General features: G+C 36.9%; 1 protein-coding gene across 1 annotated transcript; it reads left to right on the plus strand.

Annotated features, from left to right (window-relative positions):
- Nucleotides 1-368: 368 nt before the first annotated feature.
- DDX43 (DEAD-box helicase 43) lies at nucleotides 369-26,579 on the plus strand (the record flags this gene model as incomplete). The annotated part of the gene is made up of 16 exons (XM_081296543.1): nucleotides 369-618; nucleotides 3,368-3,423; nucleotides 9,876-10,002; nucleotides 11,241-11,372; nucleotides 13,243-13,324; nucleotides 14,732-14,888; nucleotides 15,114-15,232; nucleotides 18,648-18,758; nucleotides 19,585-19,726; nucleotides 20,382-20,482; nucleotides 22,258-22,345; nucleotides 23,220-23,347; nucleotides 23,543-23,652; nucleotides 24,329-24,467; nucleotides 25,851-25,938; nucleotides 26,469-26,579. 16 exons carry the CDS (start codon nucleotides 369-371, stop codon nucleotides 26,577-26,579), a joined length of 1,941 nt encoding a protein of 646 aa, XP_081152669.1.
- Between the last annotated feature and the right edge of the window lie 349 nt (nucleotides 26,580-26,928).

Below are 26,928 nucleotides of genomic sequence, written 5' to 3' on the forward strand. Positions count from 1 at the left end.
TTAAAAATGTTTCCAAGGATGCTGAGTAGTCAAGGTGGGTGCTAATAGGGCCAGGCGCAAAGAGCGACCTTGGGAGAAGTCCCACGCCCCGAAAAAGAACCCACACAGGATCAACGCCATCGACTAGGTCAAGGCACGCTCCCAAGATTAAGAGACCTATTGGATAAAACGGCAAGGTTCCGCCCACAACGCTCACCAGCCAATGACTGTGCGGCAAGGGAAGGGCAGGGCGGGCCAGGGGCGGGGCGAGCCTCGTGCTGGCTCCTTAAGTAGCGGCTGCGTGGGTGCCCTAGCTGAGGGCTTCCACGACGGTGCTGTTAGGTGGTGCAGAGCCTGATAGGTCCCGCGCGCAGAATCTTCACAGAACCATGTCTAGGCAAGAAGCAGGAGCCAACGCTTCCTCTTGGGTCGTTGCTTCGCGGCGAAACTCGACTGCGCCCCGGGCTCCGGAGAGGAGGCCGGCGGAGGAGCTGAATCTACGAGGTCGGGGAAGTAGTAGGGGCGGCAGAGGTGGCGGCTGGAGAGACTCCTCTGGCCTCCCTGAAGCTGTGGCGGCTGGTCGCGGGGAACCGCCGCTCTGCTTTGGATTCAAGAACGACTTGGTCGGAGCGGTGATCGGTGAGAGCAAGAGAATGGATGTGGCGGGCAAGGGTAGGGAGAAATATGGGTGGGGCCCAGGCAAGGGTACCCCTCCGCAATTGCTCTTCTGCCTATCAGCTGCCATCTAATGAGATACAGATCTCTGCCTGGGATAATTTCTAAAACCTTGGGCTAGAATAGTTTAATGCATGTTTTAGTATTTTATAGAAATGTTTTGGGGGAGCAACTCCCAGAAGACGTAGATTATTTTAGGGGAAAAGAGGGATGCTTAAAAGATCAGGCCTGAGCCTGGTGGCTCACGCTTGTAATCCTAGCGGCTCAGGAGGGTGAGATAGGAGGATCACAAGTTCAAAGCCAGCTTCAGCAAAAGCAAGGCACTAAGCAACTTAGTGAAACCCTGTCTCTAAATAAAATACATAGGATTGGGGATGTAGCTCAGTGGCCAAGTACTCCTGAGTTCAATCCTGGGTACCTAAGGGGAAAAAAAAATCAGGTCTGAGGACAGACAGCTTACTCCCAATCAATTCTCAACACTTAACAAGTAGGTGTTAAGTGAGGCCACTGTGCTACACTGCACTTGCTTTGTTGAATCTGTATCTAATACTGTGTGTGTGTGTGTGTGTGTGTGTGTGTGTGTGTATAGATGGATGCATGGATAGATAGATAACGTGTGCTGGGATTGAACCCAGGATTCAATGAATGCTAAGCACACACTGTATCACTGAGCTGCATCCCTATCCAGATCTGATTTTTAACTGGTGTAAAAGTGTGACAAATTATTATTATTATTATTATTATTATTATTATTATTAGCAGTGCTGGAGATATAATCCACTGCCTTATGAATTCTAAGCAAATGCTCTACTAATCCACAAACCCAGCCCCAACTTAATAAGTGTACAGTACTATATTAACAATAAGAACAAAGTTGCACCCCAGATCTCTACAACTTGGTATCCCACATTCCCTTTCTTGGCAACCACCATTCTGTTCTGGTTGAGTTTGGTAACTTTAGATATATAAATATGTAAGAGTTATAAAGTAATTGTCTTTTAGTGATTGGCTTATTTTATTTAGTGTAACAATGTTCTCAAGCCTCAATGCACTTTGTAGCATATGACAGGATTTTCCTTTTAAGGCTGACTGTGATACTCCATTTTATATATGTACCACATTATATTTATCCATTGCTGAGTACCTGGGGTTCTTGAGTATTATGAAAATACTTCTATAAACACAGGAGTGTAAATGTCCCACCCTCCTTTTTTTTATGCCAGGGATGGAACTCAGGGTGCACATGACCACTGAGTTACATCCCCAACCCTATTTTGTATTTTATTTAGAGATAGGGTCTCAGAGTTGCTAAGTGCCTCACTTTTTGTTAAGGCTGGCTTTGAACTCTGTGGTTCTTCTACTTCAGCCTCCTGAGCCACTAGGATTACAAACATGAGCCACTGTGCACACAAATATCCTTTTGACATTCCCAGTTTCAGTTCTTTTGGATGTATACTCTGAAGTGGGAATGCTGGACTACGTCAGGATCCCACAAAACCCCCACTGGGGATTGAACTCAGGGTGTCACCTGTGCTAAGCAATTTTTTTTACAGGGCCTCACTAAATTGCTAAGGCTGGCCTTGAACTTGTGATCCTTCTGCCTCAGCCTCCTGAGTCAATGGAATTGTAGGTATGCAGCACCATACCTAGCTTTTTTTTTTTTAACTCCATACTGTTTTTCATAGTGGCTATAATATTTATTTTACAATCCCACCAAAAGTGCACAAGAAGTTCAATGTCCTTACAATATCACTAACACTTGTTATTTTTACTTTTTCATAATCACCATTCTAACAGGTATAAGGTGATGTATCTTGTGGTTTCAATTTCTGTCTCCATTTACCTGATTAGTGATATCAAGCATTTTATTCCTTCCTATTGGTCATTTTGGGAAGTGTCTACTCAACTCCATTATTTATTATTTTTATTTTTTATTTTTATTATATTTATTATTATTTATTCTTTGCTGGGCTAGGAATTAAACCCAGAAGCTTTACCACTGAGCTACATCCACAGCCCATTTTTTTTAATTGTATATTATTTTTTGTACCAGGGATCGAACTCAGGGGCACTCAACCACTGAGCAACATCCCCAGTCCTATTTTGTATTTTATTTAGAGATAGGGTCTCACTGAGTTGCTTTAGTGCCTCACCATTGCTGAGGCTGGCTTTGAACATGATACTCCTGTCTTAGCCTCCCCAGCTGCTGGGATTATAGGCATGTGCCACTGTGCCCGGCCCTTTTTTTATTTTGAGAAAGGGTTTCATTAAGTTAGAATCTTGCTGAATTGTTGAGGCTGGCCTTGAATTTGCAGTCCCTCCTGCTTCAGTCTCTGTAACTACATGCCTGGGATTACAGGCATGCTCCACTTTGCCCAGCTACTGACCATTTTTTATCTGAATTTTTGTTGTGGTGGTGAATAGTTGTTCCAGTGTTGATCCATTAGTTTTTTTCATAGGTTGGAGTAGGGTTCTTAGACTCCACTGCTGAGAAAGAAGCCTCCTTCTACCACCCACAAAAATTTGTGATACTTGGAAAATTTGGAATAAAAACCTTCCCTCTTTCTAGACAGAAAGTGTTTACTGTACCCTAGGAACTTTCTTGGAAAAATTTGGGGAAGAGCTAGACAAGGTTCTTTGAGGAAAGTAGGTAAAATCACTTTTGATTTCAACTTGCAATCATATTCCTTCACTCTATTACTTTTAAAAACAGGTCGTGGAGGGTCAAAAATAAAAGAAATCCAAAATATGACAAATACAAGGATACAGGTAAGTCATCTCTTTGTTTTGTTTTTGTTTTCATAGTGGGGATTGAACCCAGTAGTGTTTTTATCAGCAGTACATCTCCAGTTGTTGTTGTTGTTGTTTTAACATAGAACATGCTTTAATTTCATATAAAAAGAAAATAAGCAACTAAATACAATGGCTAATTTAATCAGCTTTTTGGGTTTTTTTTTTTTTTGAGATAGGGTCTCACTAATTTGAGGGTATCACTAAATTGCTGAAAGTGGCCTCAAACTTGCCATCCTCCTGCCTCAACCTCCTGAGTCACAGGGATTATAGGCCTGCACCATCATGCCCAACTGTCATCTGTGTCCTTAAATCCTAAAAGCATAGTTCATTCCAAAGGGAAGACTTACCTCTGTTTCTGCTCAGTTATTAACATGCTGTCATAAGTTGCCGAAGTTCTTCATGATTGTCAAGATCATTATGATCATTTTACTTGAGCCATGTTCTGTTCCGTGTATAGGTTTTGAGACTTTCAGAGATATAGATTTTTTTTTTTTTGGTACTAGAGATTGAACTTAACCACTGAGCCACATCCCTGGCCCTTTTTATATTTAGAGACAGGGTCTCACTGAGTTGCTTAGGGCCTCACTAAATTGCCAAGGATGGCTTTGAACTCATGATCCTCCTGCCTCAACCTTTTAGGCCACTGGGATTACAGGTATGCATCACCACACTTGGCTAGATCTTTTTTCTTTAAGGGGGAAAGATATATTTTGACTTCTTGTTTCAGAGGTTCCAGACTATAGTTGCTTGGTCCCAGTGCTATGGGCCTGAGGTGAGGCAGAACATCTTGGTGGGGCAGGTGTGGTGGAGCAAAGCTGCTCACCACCTGGCAGCCAGGAAGCAGAGGGAGAGGGTGAGCCAGAGGTATAAGTCTTTAGATTTAAATTTTTTTTAGTTGTAGATGGATACTTTATTTTATGTGATGAGGATGGAACCCAGTGCCTCACACATGCAAGGCAGGCACTCTACCATTGAGCTATAGCCCCAGCTGCAAATATTTAGTTTTGATCTTCACTTAAGAATTGTATCTGTGAGAGCTGAGGATGTGGCTCAAGTGGTAGTGCGCTCGCCTGGCATGTGTGCGGCCCGGGTTCGATCCTCAACACCACATACAAACAAAGATGTTGTGTCCGCAGAAAACTAAAAAATAAATATTAAAAAATTCTCTCTCTCTTTCTCTCTCTCTCTCTCTCTCTCTCTCTCTCTCTCTCTCTCTTTTTAAAAAAAAGAATTAACATTTTTTTTAAAAAAAGAATTATATCTGTGAGATATTCATCATGTCCAAAATGACTCCCTGAACTCCTCCTCTCAAACCTTGGCTGCCTCCTGTGTTCACAATATTAGTACAAGAGAATGATATCATTTACTGAGTTCTGAAGCCAGAAATCTGATTATCTTTTGTGGTTCTTCCTTCTTCACCATTGAGTCTTGTCTGTTCACTGTACTTCTCAAGGGGAAATGTCATTGTTAATATTCTCCCTTCACTGTACAGACTGCTTCCATTCTGATCCCCTCTAACAATTATCTAGTGGAGTCTGAGCAGTTTTTCTAAAACACAAATTGTGGTCTGCTTACACCATGTACTTCTGCTATGATGTTCTGCCTCACCTCAGACCCAAAGGAATGGAGCCAGCTAAATGTGCACTAAAACCTCTGAAAGCATGAGCCAAAATCTTTCTTCCTTATCAGTTGACATTCTCAGCACTAATCATTTTTAACCTCAAATCTGAAAAACAGGCTGAAAAAGAGGCCTTGAAAATACAGAGAAGTGATCAAAGATGGGAGAATCCGAAAAATTCTGAATCAGGAGAATCAGGAGAATCAGAAAACTGCCTTTCCCCAGAGCCAGAACAACTAAAGATAAACAGACAGAAAAGTGAACATCACTTGCCGTTAACCAAGATCAACTCTGCAAAAAGGCATGATAATAACTTTTGGCAATATTCTGCTTCACCAGATATAATCCACAAACAGGAAAAAAAGCCTTTTAAAAACACTGAGAAGATTAAAAATAGGCATTGGAAGAAATCAGCATTTCTAACTGAAGTGAGCCAAAAGGACTATTATGCTGGGGCAAAGTTTAGTAATTCACCACCTCCTAGTATTCTTCCAAAGCCTCCTAATCACTGGCTTGAAAGAAGCACTTTTGAAAATTCCAACCAAAATAGGGAGCTTTTGGAAGCAAATTAAGGCTGCTAAAAATTCAAACTTAGATTTGTATTGTATATGTATTATATGTATGTTGTATTTGAAAGGTACATTGTATTTTTGTTATGAAAGTATGTATTTTGACCTGCCAACGTGGTAGGTATTTTGTGTATACATACAGTGGAGAAATTTCAAGTTGTTCTAGGGCACATGAAAGACTGATTATTTGCATAAGGTACTGAGATTTTTTTCAAGAAACACCTCTCAAATCTCAAAGTGAAGATTTTTAAAAAATATTTATTTATTAGTTTTTTCGGCAGACACAACATCTTTGTTTGTATGTGGTGCCGAGGATTGAACCCTGGCCGCACGCATGCCAGGTGAACGAGCTACCGCTTGAGCCACATCCCCAGCCCCTCAAAGTGAAGATTTAAATGTGCAGTTTACTAATGCAATACTGAAGTGTAAATCTGTGGCACAATCATTATAAACATGGGTTTTGTCTGTTTCTTGAAATTTATTTCTGCCTTCTGATCTGTAATTACTGGAAAAATATTTTTAATATATATTTAAGTTATAGGTGAACACAATACCTTTATTTTTATGTGGTGCTAAGAATCCAACCCAGTGCGTCACACATGCTAGGCAAGTGCTATACCACTAAGCCACAATCCCAGCTCCTATTCCCATTTTTGCCAAACTCAATTTCTTTTTTTTTTTTTTATTTTTATTATTTTATTGTTGGTTGTTCAAAACATTACATAGTTCTTAATATACCATATTTCACAGATTGATTCGAGTGTGTTATGAACTCCCATTTTTACCCCGTATACAGATTGCTGTGTCACATCAATTACATTTCCATTGATTTACAAATTGCCTTTCTAGTGACTGATGTATTCTGCTGTCTATCCCATTCTCCACTGTCCCCTCACCCCTCCCCTCCCCTCCCCTCCCCTTCTCTCTCTCCATCCCCTCTACTATAAATCGTTTCTTCCACTTCTATAATTTTCCTCCTACTCCTCCTTTCCTCTTATATGTAATTGTGTATAACCCTGAGGCTCACCTTCCAATTCCATGCAATTTCCCTTAACTCTCACTTTCCCTCCCGCCTATCATCCCTGTTTAATGTTATTCTTCTTCTCCAGCTCTTCGTCTCTACCCTGTCCTTGGTTACTCCCCTTATATCAAAGCAGACATTTGACATTTGTTTTTTAAGGATTGGCTAGCTTCACTTAGCATAATCTGCTCTAATGCCATCCATTTCCCTCCAAATTCTATGATTTTGTCATTTCTTATTGCAGAGTAATACTCCATTGTGTATAAATGCCACATTTTTTAATCCATTCATCTATTGAAGGGCTTCTAGGTTGGTTCCACAATCTTGCTATCGTGAATTGTGCTGCTATGAACATCGATATAGCAGTGTCCCTGTAGCATGCTCTTGTTAGGTCTTTAGGGAATAGACCGAGTAGGGGAATAGCTGGGTCAAATGGTGGTTCCATTCCCAGCTTTCCAAGGAATCTCCATACTGCTTTCCAAATTGGCTGCACCATTTTGCAGTCCCACCAACAATGAACAAGTGTACCCATTTCCCCGCATCCTCGCCAGCACTTGTTGTTGTTGGACTTCTTAATGGCTGCCAATCTTACTGGAGTGAGATGGTATCTTAGGGTGGTTTTGATTTGCATTTCTCTGACTGCTAGCGATGTTGAGCATTTTTTCATGTACTTGTTGATTGATTGTATGTCCTCCTCTGAGAAGTGTCTGTTCAGCTGAGAAGTGTCTGTTCAGGTCCTTGGCCCATTTGTTGATTGGGTTATTTGTTATCTTATTATCTAATTTTTTGAGTTCTTTGTATACTCTGGATATTAGGGCTCTATCTGAAGTGTGTGGGGTAAAGATTTGTTCCCAGGATGTAGGCTCCCTGTTTATCTCTCTTATTGTTTCTTTTGTTGAGAGAAAACTTTTTAGTTTGAGTAAGTCCCATTTGTTGATTCTGGTTGTTAACTCTTGCGCTATGGGTGTCCTATTGAGGAATTTGGGGCCTGACCCCACAGTATGTAGATCATAGCCGACTTTTTCTTCTATCAGACGCCGTGTCTCTGATTTAATATCGAGCTCCTTGATCCATTTTGAGTTAACTTTTGTGCATGGCGAGAGAAAGGGATTCAGTTTCATTTTGATGCAAATGGATTTCCAGTTTTCCCAGCACCATTTGTTGAAGATGCTATCCTTCCTCCATTGCATGCTTTTAGCCCCTTTATCAAATATAAGATAGTTGTAGTTTTGCGGATTGGTTACTGTGTCTTCTATTCTGTACCATTGGTCCACTCGCCTGTTTTGGTACCAGTACCATGCTGTTTTTGTTACTATTGCTCTGTAGTATAGTTTGAAGTCTGGTATCGCTATACCGCCTGATTCACACTTCCTGCTTAGCATTGTTTTTGCTATTCTGGGTCTTTTATCAAACTCAATTTCTTAATTTTGTTATATAAGCCATTATTCAAATTTAAAATGCTTCTAATTTTAATGCCAACAAATTGGTTATAATCAAGTTTTTAAAGTAATAATAATTTTGGGCTAGAGTTGTTGGTCACAGTTAAAGTGCTCACTTAGCATGCGTGAGATGCTTGTTTCGATCCTCAGCACCAAATAAAAATAAATTAAAGATTGTGTCCACTTATAGCTAAAAAATAAATTTAAAAAAATAATAATTTCCCCCTCCAATTAAAACATTGTGTTCATGTTCCTTTCCTACATAAAATCTATCATGGCATCTTAGACTTTAAGTCCAGACTCCTCAGCATTGTCCAATGACCTGGTGTGTTTAACTTCCCTTACTGTCTTGAACACTATCCATTTCCAGATGCTCTCCTATGATTGGTATCTTCTTAAAACTAACTCCTACTCATTCAGGTTACCTTAGTTATCACATTAGGGATGTCTAAGGCTTCCTGCTCCCTGCTCCCCATTCTATGAAGGTGTCCCTTTTCCATTGCAGCATCTATGACTGCCTATTTCGGTACTTACACAAAGTTGTTTCTGTAAACCCTACAGAGGATAAGCACTGATTCACCAGCCCAAGACAGCATTTAGTGTATAGTACCTTCTAGATAAATTTTCAGTGAGGTTATCTGCTGTTGGACACCTATAAAAGTGTTATAAATTCTATCCTAAATGTCATAACATCAGACTTTGAAAATTTACCTTCAGCTGGGAAGGGTGGCATATACTTGTAATCCCAGAGGCTCAGGAGGCTGAGGCAGTGGGAGTGGAAATTCAAGGCTAGCCTCAGCAACTTAGCGAGGCCCTAAGTAACTTGGTGAAACCCTGTCTGAAAAACAATGGGCTAAGGATTTGGCTCAGTGGTAAGGTGCCACTGGAGTCAATCCCTGGTAAGAAAAAGAAAATCTTGACCTCCATAACAGTATACATGTCTGAGTAGAGAACTGCATGAAATTAAAAATGTACATAAGTAACTTGGAAGTTCAATAAATTTTTATTTATTTTTCTAAGCTGGGACCAGTGGCATATGCCTGTAATCCCAAGGACTCAGGAGGATGAGGTAGGAGGTTCACAAGACTGAGGCCAGTATGGGCAACTTAGACCCTGTCTCAAAATAACAAAACCAAAAAAAAAGGGTCAGGGATGTAGCTTAGTGGTAGAGTGCCCCTGGGTTCAATGTCTAGTACCAATAAAATAATAAAGTAAACTTTTATCCACATAATATAGTGTAATCCACCTCAGTCCTATAATTCTATAAGATAAGCCTAACAAAACAGTCCCGTCTTATAAAAGAAAGAACTCAAAGTATTGTCACCTGTCAGATTGATGGTCTGATTTCCCCCCTAAAACTTGCTGAATTGTTTTGTTTTGGGCCATACTGGGGATGGAACCCAGTGGTCTTCTACCACTGAGCTATATCCCCGGGCCTCTGTATTTTTTATATTGAAATAGGGTCTCACTAAGTTTCTAACACTGCCTTGAATTTGAAATCCTCCTTCCTCAGCCTCCTGAGTTCCTGGAATTAGAAGGCAATGCTACCATACCCTGAATTAATTTTTCCAGCTGTCAGTTTTTTTTTAATTTACAAATTATCTTGCTTCTCCCCATCCAATCAGGAGGTAAATCCAGAGTATATAACAAGCCTTCTCTTTAGAAATGTAGATATAGAACTATAGTAATGCTATGCACTATTATATTATTTGAAATTGAGTGGTTGTTTGGGATAGGTGTGAGGGGACTTCATTCTCATCTGTTCTTCCTCCTATATTCAGATAATAAAAGGAAATCCTGAGGCAGAAGTCAAAATTTTTGGCAACAAGGCCATGCAAATAAAAGCAAAAGCAGTGATAGAAAATTTTGTTAAAAAACAAGAAAATAATAATTCTGAATGCAAAGTTGGTAAGTAATTTTTACCCACTGAAGCCCTTTAAAAATTTAAAAATTTCTTTGTTATAATCCATTATACTTGATTCCTTTCTTGAGACACAGGTTTAGATTTTCTTAAATCTAGTAATTTTCTTTTCTACAGAAGCCCAGATTACTTTCATTCCTCAAATTGAAACTGTAGTTTAGTTTTACTTCCAAGCTACATGTAATAGAAAATAACCCTTTAATACACCTTCTTCAACATTAATGGTGAGGATTTGTCTTGGGCTTCTGACTCTAGTCTCTTCCCTAGATCAAGGAAGACTTTGAAAACTGCTTAGTATTTGAAATATTAAAAATTTGATATCTATCTAGAGAAAAGGCCATTATTGAACCATACATAGATGTGAGACAAAAGTAAAACAGAAACTTGGGTTCTGATGGCCACATTTCCCCTCCTTAGTGTTTCTTGGAAAGGAACTTCACCTCCAAGGTGACATGATTTTTATCTGTCAAGCTGGGATAATGTCTACTTTGTGGGAATATTATAAAGATTAGATAATGGGCTGGGGATGTGGCTCAAGTGGTAGTGTGCTCACCTGGCATGCGCGGGGCACTGGATTCAATCCTCAGCACCACATACAAATAAAATAAAGATGTTGTGTCCACTGAAAACTAAAAATAAATAAATAAATATTTAAAAATTCTCTCTCTCTCTAAAAAAATTAGATAATGACATGACAGTATTTTAGCACACACTAGACTCTTCATAATATTTTCTTTTATAAGTAAATTTTTTCATAAGTTAATAAATAACAAAACCCATGCAGTTAGATCATCGTGGTACTATAGTATGATCCTCCCCACCCCATCTTTTTGTGGTGCTGGGGATCTCCTTGCACATGTTAGTTTACAAAAATAAATTTTATATTTCAAGAATTGGTTTTTGTTTTCAATTTTTTGTGTTTTATTTTGTGGCACTGGGGATTAGAATTCAAGGTTTGGTACTTGCTAGGCAAGCAGTTTACCACTGAGCTACATCCCTAGCCATTTTTAAAAAATATTTTATTTTGACACAGAGTTTTACTAAGTTACCCAGGCCAGTCTTGAACTTGATGCTCCTGTCTTAGCCTCCCGAGTACCTGGGATTACAGGTGTGCACTAACACACTCACTTCCAGTTCTTAAATATAGTATAGAAAAATGGCTTTGAGGATTTTGTGCAGATAGAATTTATTACAAAACTAATTTGGCAAAAAATATTTTTAAAAGACATTGTCGCATTCCAACCTTCTGCTGGAAGAAATGCAAGCACAAATGACAGTGTTACAGAAGATCAGCCATTGATAGACTGGGATCAAATTCGAGAGGATGCTGTGAAATGGGAAAAAAAAAAGTGGGCAGGTCAGTGCTATGTCCTCAGATTTACATATGCTATTGATTATACTAGTTCTTTTCTGTAAGATATCTGCCATATTCTTAGCAATGAAATCCAAATGGAAAATGGAAAATTTGTCATTGATCTAAATCATAATTATTTTTTTCTTTTTTTTCATTTATTCTTTTTTTAATTTGTTTTAATTAGTTACACATGACAGTACAAGATCTTGACATATTGTACATTTGAGTCAGATGGGATATAATTTCTCATTTTTCTGAGTGTACAGGTTGCAGAATCACATTGGTCATGTAGTCATGTATATACCCATAGCAATAATAATGTCTATTTTATTCTACTATCCTTCCATTCCCCTCTTCCCCTCCCCTCCCCTCCCATCACTTCTCTCTACCCAATCTAATGTGACCCACTTCTTTTTTTTTCCTGACATCATCATCATACCTGTATTCTGTATAACAAAGGGGGTCTCCTTTCCCCTTCCATGCAATTCCCATTCTCCCTCCCTTTCCCTCCAACCTCTCTTCCCTATCTAGAGGTAATTTTCTTCTCATGCTCTTCCTCCCTACCCCATTTTGAGTCACCTCCCTTATATCAGAGAAGACATTTGGCATTTTTTTGGGGGGGGATTGGCTAACTTCACTTAGCATAATCTGCTCTAATGCCATCCATTTCCCTGCAAATGCCATAATATTGTTATTTTTTAGTGCTGAGTAATATTCCATTGTAGTCATAATTATTTCTATAATTCTATTTTATAAATGGAAAACTGAATATTAAGCTTATGCATTATTTGAGGTAACTCACTGTAAAAAGTTTAAGAAAAAGGAAGAAAATCAGCCCCAAGAATTAAGTGTGAAGTGACTAAACATGTCAACCATAAATTGTTGTGGTGGTTGATGAAAAATTTATTTTGGAATGACCTAGCTAACAATAGTGAGAAAAAGGGAAAACCATTAAATCATAAAAAGCATAACTTATTGAGACTGGTTTTTTTTTGGATTTTTTGACCAGGCTGGTCTCCAACTGTGATCCGCCTGCCTCAGCTTCCTGGGTTCACTGGGATTATAGGCATGCACCACCCCATCACATATTTTTTAATTCATTTATTTACTTATATATTTGGGGATTGAACCCAGGGGTGCTTTAACACTGAGCTAAGTCCTCAGCTATTTTTATTTTTTATAAATTGCTGAGGCTGGCCACGAACTTGTGACACCGCCTCACCCTCCTAAATCATTGGAGATTATAGGCAAGTGCCATGCACTTGGCCATTTTTGAATTTTAAATGAAATTCCACACGTGGTATATTAAATCTGGGTATGTTTTAGATAGTAATCTGGGCAATTAGAGTGAGGCAGCAATACTGCATCTTTTATATTAAATTAAAAAGTAATGCACTGGAATAGAATGATCAAATTATAAGTGACTAACATCATTGTTGGTCAGCACATTTGCATGTTAAGTTTCCAGAGCTACCTTGACATTGTGAGATTTGCTATGGGAAGTCAGAGGAAGGATTTAAGTTCGGAAGAGGTCTCAGGCATATAAGATATATTGCTCAGAGCAGAAGAATGAAATTTCCTAAAAAATAATGGTATGAAATGTTAACTGTGTTTGAGGGCAAACCATCATAAACTGGTTTTCTGTCTTGTAAAGCATGCTTTACTTTATTTGAAACTTCAGTGATAAAAGTCTCTTTCTTGGATGAAAACCAAAAGGAAATCGCCTAGTGTGGCAACTCTTGGTTGTAAAGTATAGAACTAAACACATGGTGAACTTAATACATATTTTAGTTTGTTTTTGTGGCTTTGAGTAAATGTTAATGAAATGTAAAATCTTATTACCAAAGTTTGGATTTTCACCTTTATATCCCAGATTTACCTCCAATTAAGAAAAACTTTTACGTTGAATCACCATCAACTAGTTCTATGACAGAAGTGCAAGTAGACAACTGGAGGTATGTAGTTTATTGTTAATTTAAGTATGCTTTTGTATAATTATGTTATTAGTATTAACTCTTTAGGCAAAGATTGAAATGATTGCATATGAAGCCTATGCTTGCTTTCCATATTTATGTTCAAATGAAAATAGACTGTCCATATTTATTCAGATGAAAACTTGGTTGCATCCTACATATTAGAAGTCTGGTATCCAATAATGATGGAAAATGTTTTTTGTGTCTAGAGTAGACATATCTCTATTGAACAATAAAATGTGACTAATATAAGCTGAGGAACTGAATACAGTCTTGCTGCTAACAATGGATCAGTCACCAATGGACTACATATATGAAGGGTGGTCCCATATGGTTATAAGATTATAATGGACCTAACCAGGTGTAGTGGTATACACTGACTCAAGACTGAGGAAGGAGACAGGGTATTTAGGACTAAAATGCTGAGGCTGGCCTTAAACTTGTGATTATCCTGTCTCTTTTTAGACAGGATCTTGCAAAATTGTTTAGGGCCTCACTAAGTTACTGAGGCTGACCTTAAGTTTAAGATCTCCAGTCTCAGCTTCCTTAGTCACTGGAATTCCAGGCATGAGCCACTGCACCTGAAAATAGCAACTTCTAAAAAAATTGTTATATAAAAATACATCTGAGCCTAGCATGTGTATGTTCACAATCCTAATTACTGGTGAGGCTGAGGCAGAAGGATCACAAATTGGAGTCCAGTTTGGGCAACTTAGTAAAACTTTAAAATGCAAAGAGCTAGGACTATAGATCAATGCCCACCATGTGGGATGCCCTGTGTCCAATTCCTAGTACTGCAAATAAATAATTTTTAAAAATCTGTTATAAAACTAAGAATGGTATAGCAGGAGTGTGGAGGTATGAGGCTCACTTTGGGACAAATGACAAATTTTAGGATCATCTGTTAAATTAAGAAAATATGGGGGGCTGGGGATGTGGCTCAAGTGGTAGCGCGCTCGCCTGGCATGCACTCGGCCCGGGTTGGATTCTCAGCACCACATACAAATAAAGATGTTGTGTCCGCTGAAAACTAAAAAATAAATATGAAAAAAAGAAAATATGGAACATCACAGTCCCTCAAATGTTTGCCCATTCTGGTTTTGAATTATGAAACATGATTTTCAGGTGCTATTTATAATTTTGCACATGAAATTTATGGGTCCACTCATAATAGTGATTATCGCCTTTCTTCTGAAACTATCCTCAGATAGGAGGAAAATGGGCTTCTGTTTCTATTTCTTAGTATATTTCACTCTAAATTTTATGGTAGTCTGATTTTAATCATTTACAGTTGAATTTCAAAGTAAAACTTTTTTTTTGAAATTTCTTTCTTGTGAGTAAAGTGACCTAAGCCACTAATCCTCATTTGTTTTTATTTTTCCTGTAAAGGAAGGAAAATTTTAATATAACATGTGATGACTTGAAAGATAGTGCGAAGCGCCCTATCCCCAATCCTACCTGTAAATTTGAAGATGCCTTTCAATGTTACCCTGAAGTTATGGAAAACATTAAAAGGGCAGGTTTCCAGAAGCCAACTCCAATTCAAGTATGCTTTCCTTAATTCTAGTGTTTCACTGAATGTTTTACCTAAGTAATATTGGATATATATTAAATCACCATAGAACAATTATCTCTTATGAACATTCTAGTTCTTCCTACCACTACCACCAATGCCTTGCATTCAAAATTGTTAAATGAAGTGTGGAGCTGGGAGGAAGACAGACATAACAAGAAGAGATATGCTCTTTTAATGTTTATTATTCTTTTTCAGTCACAGGCATGGCCAATAATTCTACAAGGAATAGATCTTATTGGAGTCGCACAAACAGGAACGGGGAAGACACTATCTTATTTAATGCCTGGATTTATTCATCTGGATTCTCAACCAGTGTAAGAAATCTTTTGGCTGCCTTCTTTAATAGTTTCATAGCTATAGACACCAAATATGTAATGAAGATTTCTTTTTTTTTTTTTTTTTTTTGTTTTTTGCTCTTTCTGAATAACTTTATTTTGGGAGAGTTCCATAAGCATTAGGAACATACATAAAATGACACACCACTGTTGACAATGAAAAAAACAGCATTTGATCATTTCCAGCTTTATAAATTTTTTTAAAAAAATGATTCAGTTACAACAACAAAAAAAAGTTTAGATATTTTAGCAAGTATCACCTTGCAGGACCATAATCACATATAAGCCACTGACTGTTAATGGAAAAAAATTCACACTGCATCTAGTTACTATAGTATTTCTAAGCATAATCACAGCTGATTGACTGCAATGTGATATACACTAAAATTCATATGGATGTCACACAGTGACAGCATTGTACAAGTAACATTAATGACCTCCAACAAACACATGTTAAAATTAGACTGGTCAAGCTAAATGGAATGTTGGAGCCAAACAGAAATGTAGTGGAATTAAGATTGTCTAGTAAGACTTGAAACTATACGTTAGAATGATGTGAAAACTAAATACTGGTGGAACCCTATCAAAATACTAGCAGCAACTGTTACAGCACTCTTTAACAGGTTAAGAAAATCTAGCAAATAAAGGTAATACCATTTTTGAGAGAATATAAAATTTTAGCATAACCAATTTGCTTTAAATGAGGCATTTAAGATTGGTGGTATTCCAGCTGTTGCTTTTAAATGAAGGAGATTTAATGCTGGAATGCAGAATGTTCGCTGGGTATCAAAACCCAAAAATGAACTACAAATATCTTGGTTCAGAAAGCAAGATATTTCGATCACTAAGTTGGCAGTACTAAATAAAATATCAGCACCTTTTAGCTAGGTTGCTTGAAGGGCCAAGCAATGAGATGAGGACTGTCCTAATTCAGTGCCCACTGCTGAAAACAAACTATGTATAAAACTCCTACTTATTACAAGGAGGGAGGCCACAGAGAAAGCCAGAAATGATTTTTCAAATTCAGAAATAAATTAAAGATGTAACAAAACCTAATCTCCCTTGCTTATAGCATAAAGAAGAAACACTGGCAATAATCTAGTAATACCTGGACACATGTGCTGCTCTCAAAGTTTTGTTTTTTTTTTTTTTTTTTTTAAAGAGAGAGTGAGGGGGGAGAGAGAGAGAGAGAGAGAGAGAGAGAGAGAGAAAGAGAATTTTTAACATTTATTTTTTAGTTCTCGGCGGACACAACATCTTTGTTGGTATGTGGTGCTGAGGATCGAACCCGGGCCGCACGCATGCCAGACGAGCCCGCTACCGCTTGAGCCACATCCCCAGCCCTCAAAGTTTTGTTTTTGTTAAAAAATTTCATAGAGTAAGAGGAAAGGAGAAGGATTAAATAGAGACACTTAAAATGGAATGGAAAGAGAGTTTGGCTCTTACATATTTGAACAGCAAGATTTTTTTTTTTTAAAAAAGTCACACTCGTTGCCAAGCTGATTAAAACAAAGCTAGCTGCACATAGTTCAAATATAGTTTACCTGGCATAAATGAAGACCATGTGGCACAAGATGTAAACAGAAAGCTACATGCATATGACTAGTACTATAAATTATTGGACCAAAATTTAGGATAAACATGGCTTGCACTTCTCACAAATCATTTACAATTATGGTAGAAGAACAGGGCACCTAAAAAAGAGACTAATCCCTATCAGGCACCAACAGCATATCTTGGCACAAAATGATCAAGTGATTTCAGCTTAGTCATTTACTTGGTACCCCGATAGCCATGGCATCAGTGTAGTTTATCCTCGAAACTGTTTAACTGACACTTCACATACAGATCACAGGCATGGTAAACTTGGATTTTCTGCCTTCCAACTTTATTGCCAGCCACAGCATGTGCTCCATTTGGCGTTGGTTCCAATGCTAAACTGTTTACAGAACATTCAGAACTTAAATTTCCCGTTTAACCTAGTCAGTACTGTAAAGTTGAAAAATTGAATAGTTTAGACCATGTTTGGGTTCTTATTTTCTAGAGAGTTATAATTTTAAGAAAAATACATTTGACCACATGCTTTGATCCCCACCTCCCCCGAAAAACCACAGAACAAAAACAAAATTGAAGTTAAAAAAAAAATTACCCCCAAACACCAAGTATTATAATAATACAAAAACCATTATGAATCTTTCATTAAACTGAAGCTCACACAAACATACAATCACAAATTTCAGTAGTTTAGGCTGCAAGTTTAAACACTATGCAAATATATACAAAAATAGTAACTCTAGATTCAAGAATAAGGGCTTTTCCCGATGCTAAATTCATATTCTAATGCAGCCTGAGCTTTATGAAGATTTCTTTATCTAGTACATTAATCAAAAAGGAATGCCTTGTCTCCAGCAAGTACATGCTTATACAGTGCTGATGAAAGTATAAATTGGCAAATATTTTTAGGAAGCAATAGGTAGTGCTACAAAAGCCTTAATAGAGGAACGCTGATTCAAATTATTTAAATTATCATGTTCAATCCAGTTCTCTTTTCAATGAGAACATGTTTCACATTTTAAATAAATGTTAATGAAAAGGCCATATTAAATGAAAATGTTGGTTATTTGGGACACTGGGTTTTTTCTTTTGTTATTTATGTTTTGTGAGGAGGACAATTTATTCCAGGCCAGGTCTAAAATTGCATGCTGTACCATTCCCTATTATAATCCACACCGACAAGAGAATGTGCCTTAACACCAGCTCTGCTGGAAGCTTGCAAATGTCTGCTATTTGGTTCCTATGAGTTCATTCAGTCTTCTCCATTGGTACACTTAGCAAGGCTCTCCACCTTCATAGTATAAGACCCCTTAAACATAAATTCATTTTGTACAGAGAAGAGAAAAGACTGGTATATTGATTGTTCCTCATTTAAATCATGACTTAAACCCTGTCAGGATTTAACTATGTTATTTGGATTTTTTATTTGTATGACTTCTTATATTTCCCCAATTTATGGTTAATATTGCTTTTGTAATCAAAAAGAATTTACAAAAACTTGTCATACCATTAGCTTATTTTATCTGGCATGTAACAAATAGTAAGCCAAAGTCTATTGAAGGACACTGTAATATCTTCTTTAAAAACTTCTTAGTTGTAGATGAACACAATACCTTTATTTGATTTATTTATTCTCATGTAGTGCTGAGGATTGAATCCAGTGCTTCACACATGCTAGGCAAACACTCTACCACTGAGTCATAACCCTAGCCCTTGTAATGATATCTTACAAGGTACAAATGTCTCTCTACATACATACATCTTTGACACTCATTGCTATAAATTTCTGAACTAAGTATACCATGCATCTGAGATAGGCAATCTGTTTTTCTTTCCAAAGAGATAGAGAGAAAAGGAATGGACCTGGAATGTTAGTCCTTACACCAACTCGGGAACTGGCTCTTCAGGTTGAAGCTGAATGTTCTAAATATTCATATAAAGGTCTTAGGAGGTAAGTAATTTCTTTGGTCAATTCTGTGCCAGTATAGTATTTATCTATTTGTAGTACTGGGAACCTAACCAAGGTTTTTCATATAATAGGGAATACTTACCACTGGGCTATTTCCCCAGGCCCATGAACTGTATGTTAATGGGGTACCATTGTAAAATTTCAATGCATGAATACATTGTATAACATTTAAATCAGAGCAGACATCTTTTCTCAAATATTAATTCATTCATTTATACATTTATTTATACTAAGGATTGAACAGGGGCACTTTACCCCAAGGCTAAATTACAAGCACCACCCCTACTTTTTTAAAAATCTATTTAGTTGTAGATGGACACAATACCTGTATTTTATTATGTGGTGCTGAGGATCGAATCCAGTACTTCACACATGCTAGGTGAATGCTCTACCCTTGAGCCACAACCCAGCCCACAGCCCTTTTTTATTTTAAGACAGGGTCTTACTAAGTTGCAGGCTCTGGTCTGGAACTTGCTATACTCCTGCCTCAGCCTCCTGTGTCACTCAGATTAATGATTTATACATTAATAAAGTGTATATTTATGCATCTTCTTGCTTTTCACCTATTTAGAAGGTGAAGAGCTTAACAAGGATCCTGCATCTATTCATTGATCCAATCAATAACAACTGTGTTGTATGATTAAGTTATGATACATGGTTCTTTAATTTTTACCACTGTGAATTGGTGGTTGTGGATAGTTCTTAGTCATCTGACACTTCATGTTATCTATATCCAGAATACATAGATTAATTGAGATTTTCAGTTATGATGGGATGTCTAACCATGAACCTCTGAATTTTTTTTAAGTGTTTGTGTATATGGTGGTGGAGATAGAGATGGACAAATACAAGATGTTTCAAAAGGTGTAGACATCATTATTGCAACTCCCGGAAGACTGAATGATCTGCAAATGAATAACTTTGTGAACTTGAGAAGTGTAACATACTTGGTAATCATGTAGACGTTGGGAATGTTGGGGAGGAAAACGACTCCTTCTTAAAATATTTTTAGGATGGCTTATATAATGGCTTTAGATTCTAGGAATATTTCCCCATTTCTTTAAGTATATTGAAATAAGGATTGAAAATGTAATTAATTACAAAGGAATTATTAAAATCTACTTGGTTGGTTTAGATATTTATTCTCATTAAACAGATTTAGAAGATACTGGAAAGGCAACTAAAACAAATCTTTTTGTTGTGTGTATGTGCAGGGGATTGAACCCAGGACCTTGTGCTTGCAAGGCAGGCATTCTACCAGCCCACAGATCTGTTCTTATGACTTCAAATGGCTTAATTATTTTTATCTCTAGAGAAATGATGGATTTTTTTATTTTGTTTTTTTTTTGGGGGGGGGGGCTAGGGATTGAATCCAGGGTGTTTTTATGTTTTGTTTTGTTTTTTGAGACAAGGTCTCAGTTACTGATTATCTTGCTAAGTTGCTGAAACTGGCATGGAAGTGACAATATTGTTGCAGCCTCCCAAGTTGCTAGGAATACAGGCATGTGCCACCATGCCCAGCAAAATGGTTATTATATTTGTAAAGAAAGCATACATATTAGTTAACTCTCATCTAATCAGCCACATTCTTAATTGTGAATTCAGGTTTTAGATGAAGCAGACAAGATGCTGGACATGGGATTTGAACCCCAGATAATGAAGATTTTGTTAGATGTACGCCCTGACAGACAGACTATTATGACAAGGTAGGTATGCTTAATTTGTGTAAAATAAAAGTCTGTGGATTAGAAACTCACCTTAGTTGATTCTCCAGAATATTTTAGAGCATCAGTAGAAATTATTTTGAGATCCTTTGGTGAAAGAAGATATCATCACTTAGTTTAGCAACTCAGTGTAAGCATAAAGATGACTGCTTCACTCCTGACTACTCCTAAATTACAAATAGGGGCTTATGGTCTTTTTGTTTTGGTTTTGTTTGTTTTGTGGTGCTGAGAATTGAACCCAGGGTCTTGTAAACATTTACTTCTCATGGAAAGAGCTACATTGACTAATGCATCACTTGTCCTTAGACACTCTACATTTATGTAATAGTTTCTATTGATTCTATATATTTTGTCTTTATTTGCATTAAGGAGCGTGTAAAATTGAGGAAATACACTAAATCTCACTGTTTTCTATTATCTTGCCATTTCAAGAAAAGTGAAATTCAATTTCATTGTAATTACTCTAAAAGTACAAAATGTGGTCACTTTCATTTTATATATGGTTGAAGAAACATTGAAATTTATATCCTTTGACCACTGTCCCTAATGATGTGTTATTTTTGTTGTTGTTGTTGTCGTTGTTCTTTTTGGTACTGGTGATTGAATCCAGAGGTGTTTAACCAATAAGCCACATCTCCAGTCCTTTAAATATTATCAACTATCAAGTTGTTCATATTTACTTGTATTTCCTTATCAACCCTGTTTAGATCACAATCTAACACAAGTCTACATATGTATGTATATGGAAGTCTAGTATTCCCTTTTTATAAAGTTAAAATGATCACTGAATTCAAACATTGTTAGCCCAGCCCACATTAAAAAAGTTTGGATATTATATATACATATATACTTTTTTGGGGGATACTGGGGATTGAACTCAGGGGCACTCAACCACTAAGCCTTATCCTCAGCCCTATTTTGTATTTTATTTAGAGACAGTATCTCACTGAGTTGGTGAGGCTGGCAATCCTCCTGTATCAGCCTCCCAAATTTCTGGGTTTATAAGCATATGCCACCATGTCTGGAAAAATATTTGTATGTGATATCAACAAAAGCCTGACATTGTATGAAAATTACTAGTTTATGTGTGTTGGTTAATGCTAATTCCTTTTTTGTTCCTTCTGGTACTGAGGATTGAATGGGGTTTCATGCATGCCAGGCAAGCTTTCTACCACTGAACTATATCCTCAATCTTTTTTTTCTTTATTTTGAGATAAGGTCTCATTAGGTTGACAAGGCTATCCTTGAACTCTGGATCCTCTTACCTCAGCTTCATTAGTAACTGGCATTACAGGCATGTAATTACCATGCCAACCTATAAAAACCTTTTTTTTTTTAAACTGGTAATTGAAGCTAGAGATGCTTTACCACTGAGCCACATCCCCAGCCCCACCACTACCTTTTTTTTTTTTTTTTTTTTTGAGACAGAGTCTCATGAAGTTGCCTAGGGTCTAAGTTGCTAAGGCTGGCTTTGAACTTGTGATCCTCCTTTCTTAGCCTCCCAAGCTGTTGAGATTACAGGCATGTGCCACCATACTCAGCTTGTAAAAAATTTTTAGTTGAACCTATATAAGTTTCTAGTAGTTTTACTATAGCTCAGTAATTCATTGTCAATTCTGTAACATCTGCCTTATTGAAAAATAGGAAATAGTAAACTTTTCTTTCACCAGTAACTTGGTTCATATTAAGCTTAATAAGTTGTAATTTTAAAATGTATTTATAGTAAATGTTTAATGTTGATGTGTCTTTATTTTCAGTGCAACTTGGCCATATGCTGTCCGTCGACTTGCACAGTCTTATTTGAGAGAACCAATGATCGTCTATGTTGGTACTTTAGATCTCGTTGTAAGTTTGTTTTTTATTACTAATATATTGATATGTTTCTTAAGACTTTTCATATGACATTTAAAACACATAGCTAAATGGCTAGTGATATTTCTGTGAACAAGAATGGACAAGGCCCTGAGTTCAATCCCTAATAGCAAAAAGTCCAAAACAAAAGCAAACCATAAAAAATAGCTGATTTTGGCATATCTGCTCTGCCCACTCAATTTCAGAACTAATCCCAGTTGCACATAATCTTACCCATATATCCATATACTTCCGTGTATATGTCTAAGATTCATTTTATTATAACTACAGTACCTAGTATGTTCAAGGCATTCCAAAAAAGGAAAGTGAGTCTTTCCTAGCTCTGTATTTCATTATAGATTTGCAGATGGTGATCAAATACTTTTATAAACCATTAACCATTCAGGAAAGGCTCTATAACTGCTGGATTTCACCACCCTTCATTAAATGCTTAGTAAAATATTATCTATGTAAACAAATATTTTCATTATGGGTTGAATGGTACCAGTAATATTTTTAATTTTTTTATTAAATGGTCAAAATCAAAATACTCACTGAATTGTGAATCCTCGATTGTAATGTGACCACCCTTCATTCTAAGTCGTACCCAGAATTCAGGATGATATTTTTCAAAAGCTTGACATTCATTCAGTTATTTTCCTAAAGGGGTAATCATTGCTTTTAGCATTCTCTGAACACTATTAAAGTGTTGTCAACTTGAATAAATAAGTGAAAGGGTGAACTAAGCGGGAACAGATAATTTTACTAGGATCTTTGCTTTTTGTTGGCAAAAACCTTAACCAACATTGCATTTTGAACTAATGATGTCTCCTTCACACATATGTGCTATGATCTTTGAATCTTTTAGGCTGTAAATACAGTGAAGCAAAATATAATCATCACAACAGAGGAAGAGAAGCGAACTCATATTCAAACTTTTCTTGAGAGTATGTCACCTAAAGATAAAGTCATTGTGTTTGTCAGCAGGAAAGCAGTGTAAGTATTTTCTCATGCTTGCATTAAAACCAAACAAATTGATTTGCTTAAGATATTTCTGTTTGTATATTTTCAAATAGGGGCAACCTGTCCTTTACATTATTATTCAATGTTTTGCTAATAGAAGGAAAGCTAATGAGTTGGTGGTGTCATGAGAATAAGCACTTAAGATCACTGCCCTATCTTGTCTTTCAGTGCTGATCATTTATCAAGTGACCTAATTCTCAGACACATATCAGTAGAGTCTCTTCATGGCAACAGGGAACAGAGTGATCGTGAGAAAGCATTAGAGAACTTTAAAACAGGTACATATATAACTGTTTTCTGTTACAGTTTAAAATAAACCCAATACCTGGACTTGGCTGAATGACAGCGTCTTTTCATGGAACTCATTTGTAAGTTCATATATCCTCAGCATACACTGCTCCAAAATATACTTACTAGAGCTCTAAATATTAATTTGCTTCTTACAATTAAGTGGCCAAGCCCCCAAAAGGCTAATACTTAAACCTGTGTATCAGTGTATTACTTTGTGATGGGAGCTGTGTCGCAGTTTACCTAAAGGCATATATCTTTTTGATATTGGCCAGATGGTGGAGTGACCACTGGCTCAAGTATGTTATCTATTGTGTTGTAATTTGCCATCATTTAAAGAAATTCAGTTACCATTTTCAATGAGCTTTTTAATGAAAGTTAATAATAGTTCACCTGATTAAGAATTAATGGGAGGACTGGGTCTAGTGGCCCATGCTTATAACCCCAGATACTAGGAAGACAGACATCATGATCCCAGCTGAAGACCAGCTTGGGCAACCTAGTAAGACCCCATCTCAAAATAAAAAAATAAGGGGCTGAGATGTAGTTCAGAACACCTGGGTTCAATTCCCAGTGCCAAGAATAATAAAGGAAAAGGCACTTTTCATTTGTCTTGGATTGGTTTATATCAGAATGATTTGATATTTATTTGGGTTCACTCTTTAGGTAAAGTGAGAATATTGATCGCTACTGATTTGGCATCTAGAGGTCTTGATGTACATGATATCACACATGTATATAATTATGATTTTCCACGGAATATTGAAGAATATGTACACAGAGTAGGGAGAACTGGAAGAGCAGGGTAAGTAAGCATAATCTACCCTTGAAAAGGTCAATTCTGGATTCTCATCACAGACTATTCCTTCCCAGAAAACCATACTTTTCTCTTCCTTATAAATTCTGTTCCTCCCCACAATCTGCTTGGCTTCTTCACCTCTATTCATTTGACCTATGCAGATTCAACTATACCATGTCACTACTAGGTTCATGTACTTATTTCTGATACTTTGGTTTTATGTCTATAATGTCACAATACTGATATAACAAGTGATTACTTCATTTACCAATTATTCAAATTGGGTCAGTGTGGTGGTCCACGTCTGTAATCCCAACAACTCAGGAGGCTGAAGCAGGAGGATTAAGTTCAAAGCCAGCCTCAACAATTTAGCAAGGCACTAAGCAACCGTACCTCAAAAATAATGACTAGGGATATAGCTCATGGTAAAGCACTCCTGGATTCCATCCCAGTACCAAAAAAAAAAAAAAAAGGTGCTCAAATTGGTAATGGTATGAGAGAGGATTGTTTTTTCCCTACTGTTATACCCTCTTATGCAATTTGAACAACTATAGATTACAGTCATTTCTTATCATTCTCTAAAACAATGAAGTAAGCCTGGTGTAGTATGGATTAAGCCAGGTGCAATGGCACACATCTGTAATCACAGTGACTCCACAGGCTGAGGGAGGATTGATTGCAAATTTGAAGCAATCTAGCAAGATCATGTCTCAAAAATGACCAGGGATATAGCTCAACAGTAGATCACCCCTGAACTTAATCCTGTGTAACACCAAATAAAAATATTTAAATTGGAAAATATTACAATAACTAATTGTAGTTCAAAAAATTTTTTTTCAGTACTGGGGATTTAGCCTAGGGTCTCACACACACTAGCCAGGTGCTCTACCACAGACTACCACATCCCCCGCTATATTAGTACAGCATTTGTATTGTATTAGGTAATATCTAGAATATTTCAGAAAAATTTATATACTGAATATGTTTTTCTTTAACCAATGGAGTATAATAGCTATTCATGTGATTTACATTGTATTAGGTAATGTAAGTATCTAGGGATGATTTTAAAGTATACAGGATCATGTAAATGTTATGCAAATGCTATGGCATTTTATATAAGGGACTTTATTTTAATCGTCAGATTTTGGTATCCTCAGAAGTTCCTTGAGCCATCTCCTTTGAATACTGAGGGAATGACTGTTTTTTAAAAAGTTCTAAAATGCTATTTGCATAACCCTATTTGCATAACATATTTTAACACATAATATATATTTGGTCTTTGAGCAAAAAAAGTTGTACCTATTTTTACATTACTTTCTATGTTAACTAAATGATGAATACATACTATAAAAGAAATTACATGAGGTTTTATTTTCCTTCCCATTAAAGGAGAACGGGCATGTCAATTACTCTTATCACTAGAAATGATTGGAGGGTTGCCACTGAATTGATTAACATTCTGGAAAGAGCAAATCAGGTGAGAATATGCAAATCATTAGAAATCTATACCTTCGTGTTTCAGTCATTATGCCCGACATTGGATCACACAGTTTATAGGGACAAACAGTTAATAACCAGTTTTTATAACATGAGGGCTTGTAAAATGGCAAAGAATAGGAGCTATGGGAAATATAATTGGAATCTACGCTAATGTTAATGAGCAATGAAAACCCTGCTGAGGAAGCAACCAGCTGGTGGAGGTGGGAGTTGTACAAGATGGGGTGAGTGTTCCAGGAGTGGAAACAATTAAGAGTAGAGGTAAGGCAACGTGTAGGAAGTGGTACCCCAAAAAGGAGTATTAGGACATTGGGAATAAGTTGCAGGACTATTCAAGCAGGGGAATAGCATAATGATGGGTATATTTTAAATCTGTCTAGTTTAGGGGTTAATAGGCAAACATTTCTTTTTGGAAGATGTCATTTAATTTGTAAATTCTTGAAATGATTTGGAGGCATGTTAGTATATTAAAAGAACTCAGAATCCTAATCACACTTTTAATAATTTCAGAGTATTCCAGAGGAGCTTGTCTTAATGGCCGAGAGATACAAGGCAAATAAACTGAAAAGAGAAATGGAAAAAAAAATGGGAAGACCTCAAGGAAAGCCCCAAAAGTTTTAATGACTGAATGCTGAAAAGTGGTATTTACCTGCCAGAGGTAAAAATTATGTAACAGACTTTCAAACTCCTGCCTTTTAAAACTAGATTTTGTTAGTATATTTATCAAAATCAGCATTATTTCCAAGAGCCTCGAATTATTAGGTGTTATTCTTTCACCTATTAGCAAAAGTCTAGTTAATCTATCTACAGTACCTTAATTAAATGTAGAGGTGGGGCACATGCCTGTTATCCTAGAGACGCCTTAGGCTGAGGCAGGAAGATCAAAAGTTCAAGGCCAGCCTGGAAAACAGCAAGACTTGTCAATAAAATAAAAAGGGCTGGGATGTAGCTCAGTGGTAGACTGTTTGCT

Source organism: Spermophilus citellus, assembly GCF_964194105.1.
Source record: "Spermophilus citellus genome assembly, chromosome: 5".
In the NCBI taxonomy this organism is placed as follows: Eukaryota; Metazoa; Chordata; class Mammalia; order Rodentia; family Sciuridae; genus Spermophilus; species Spermophilus citellus.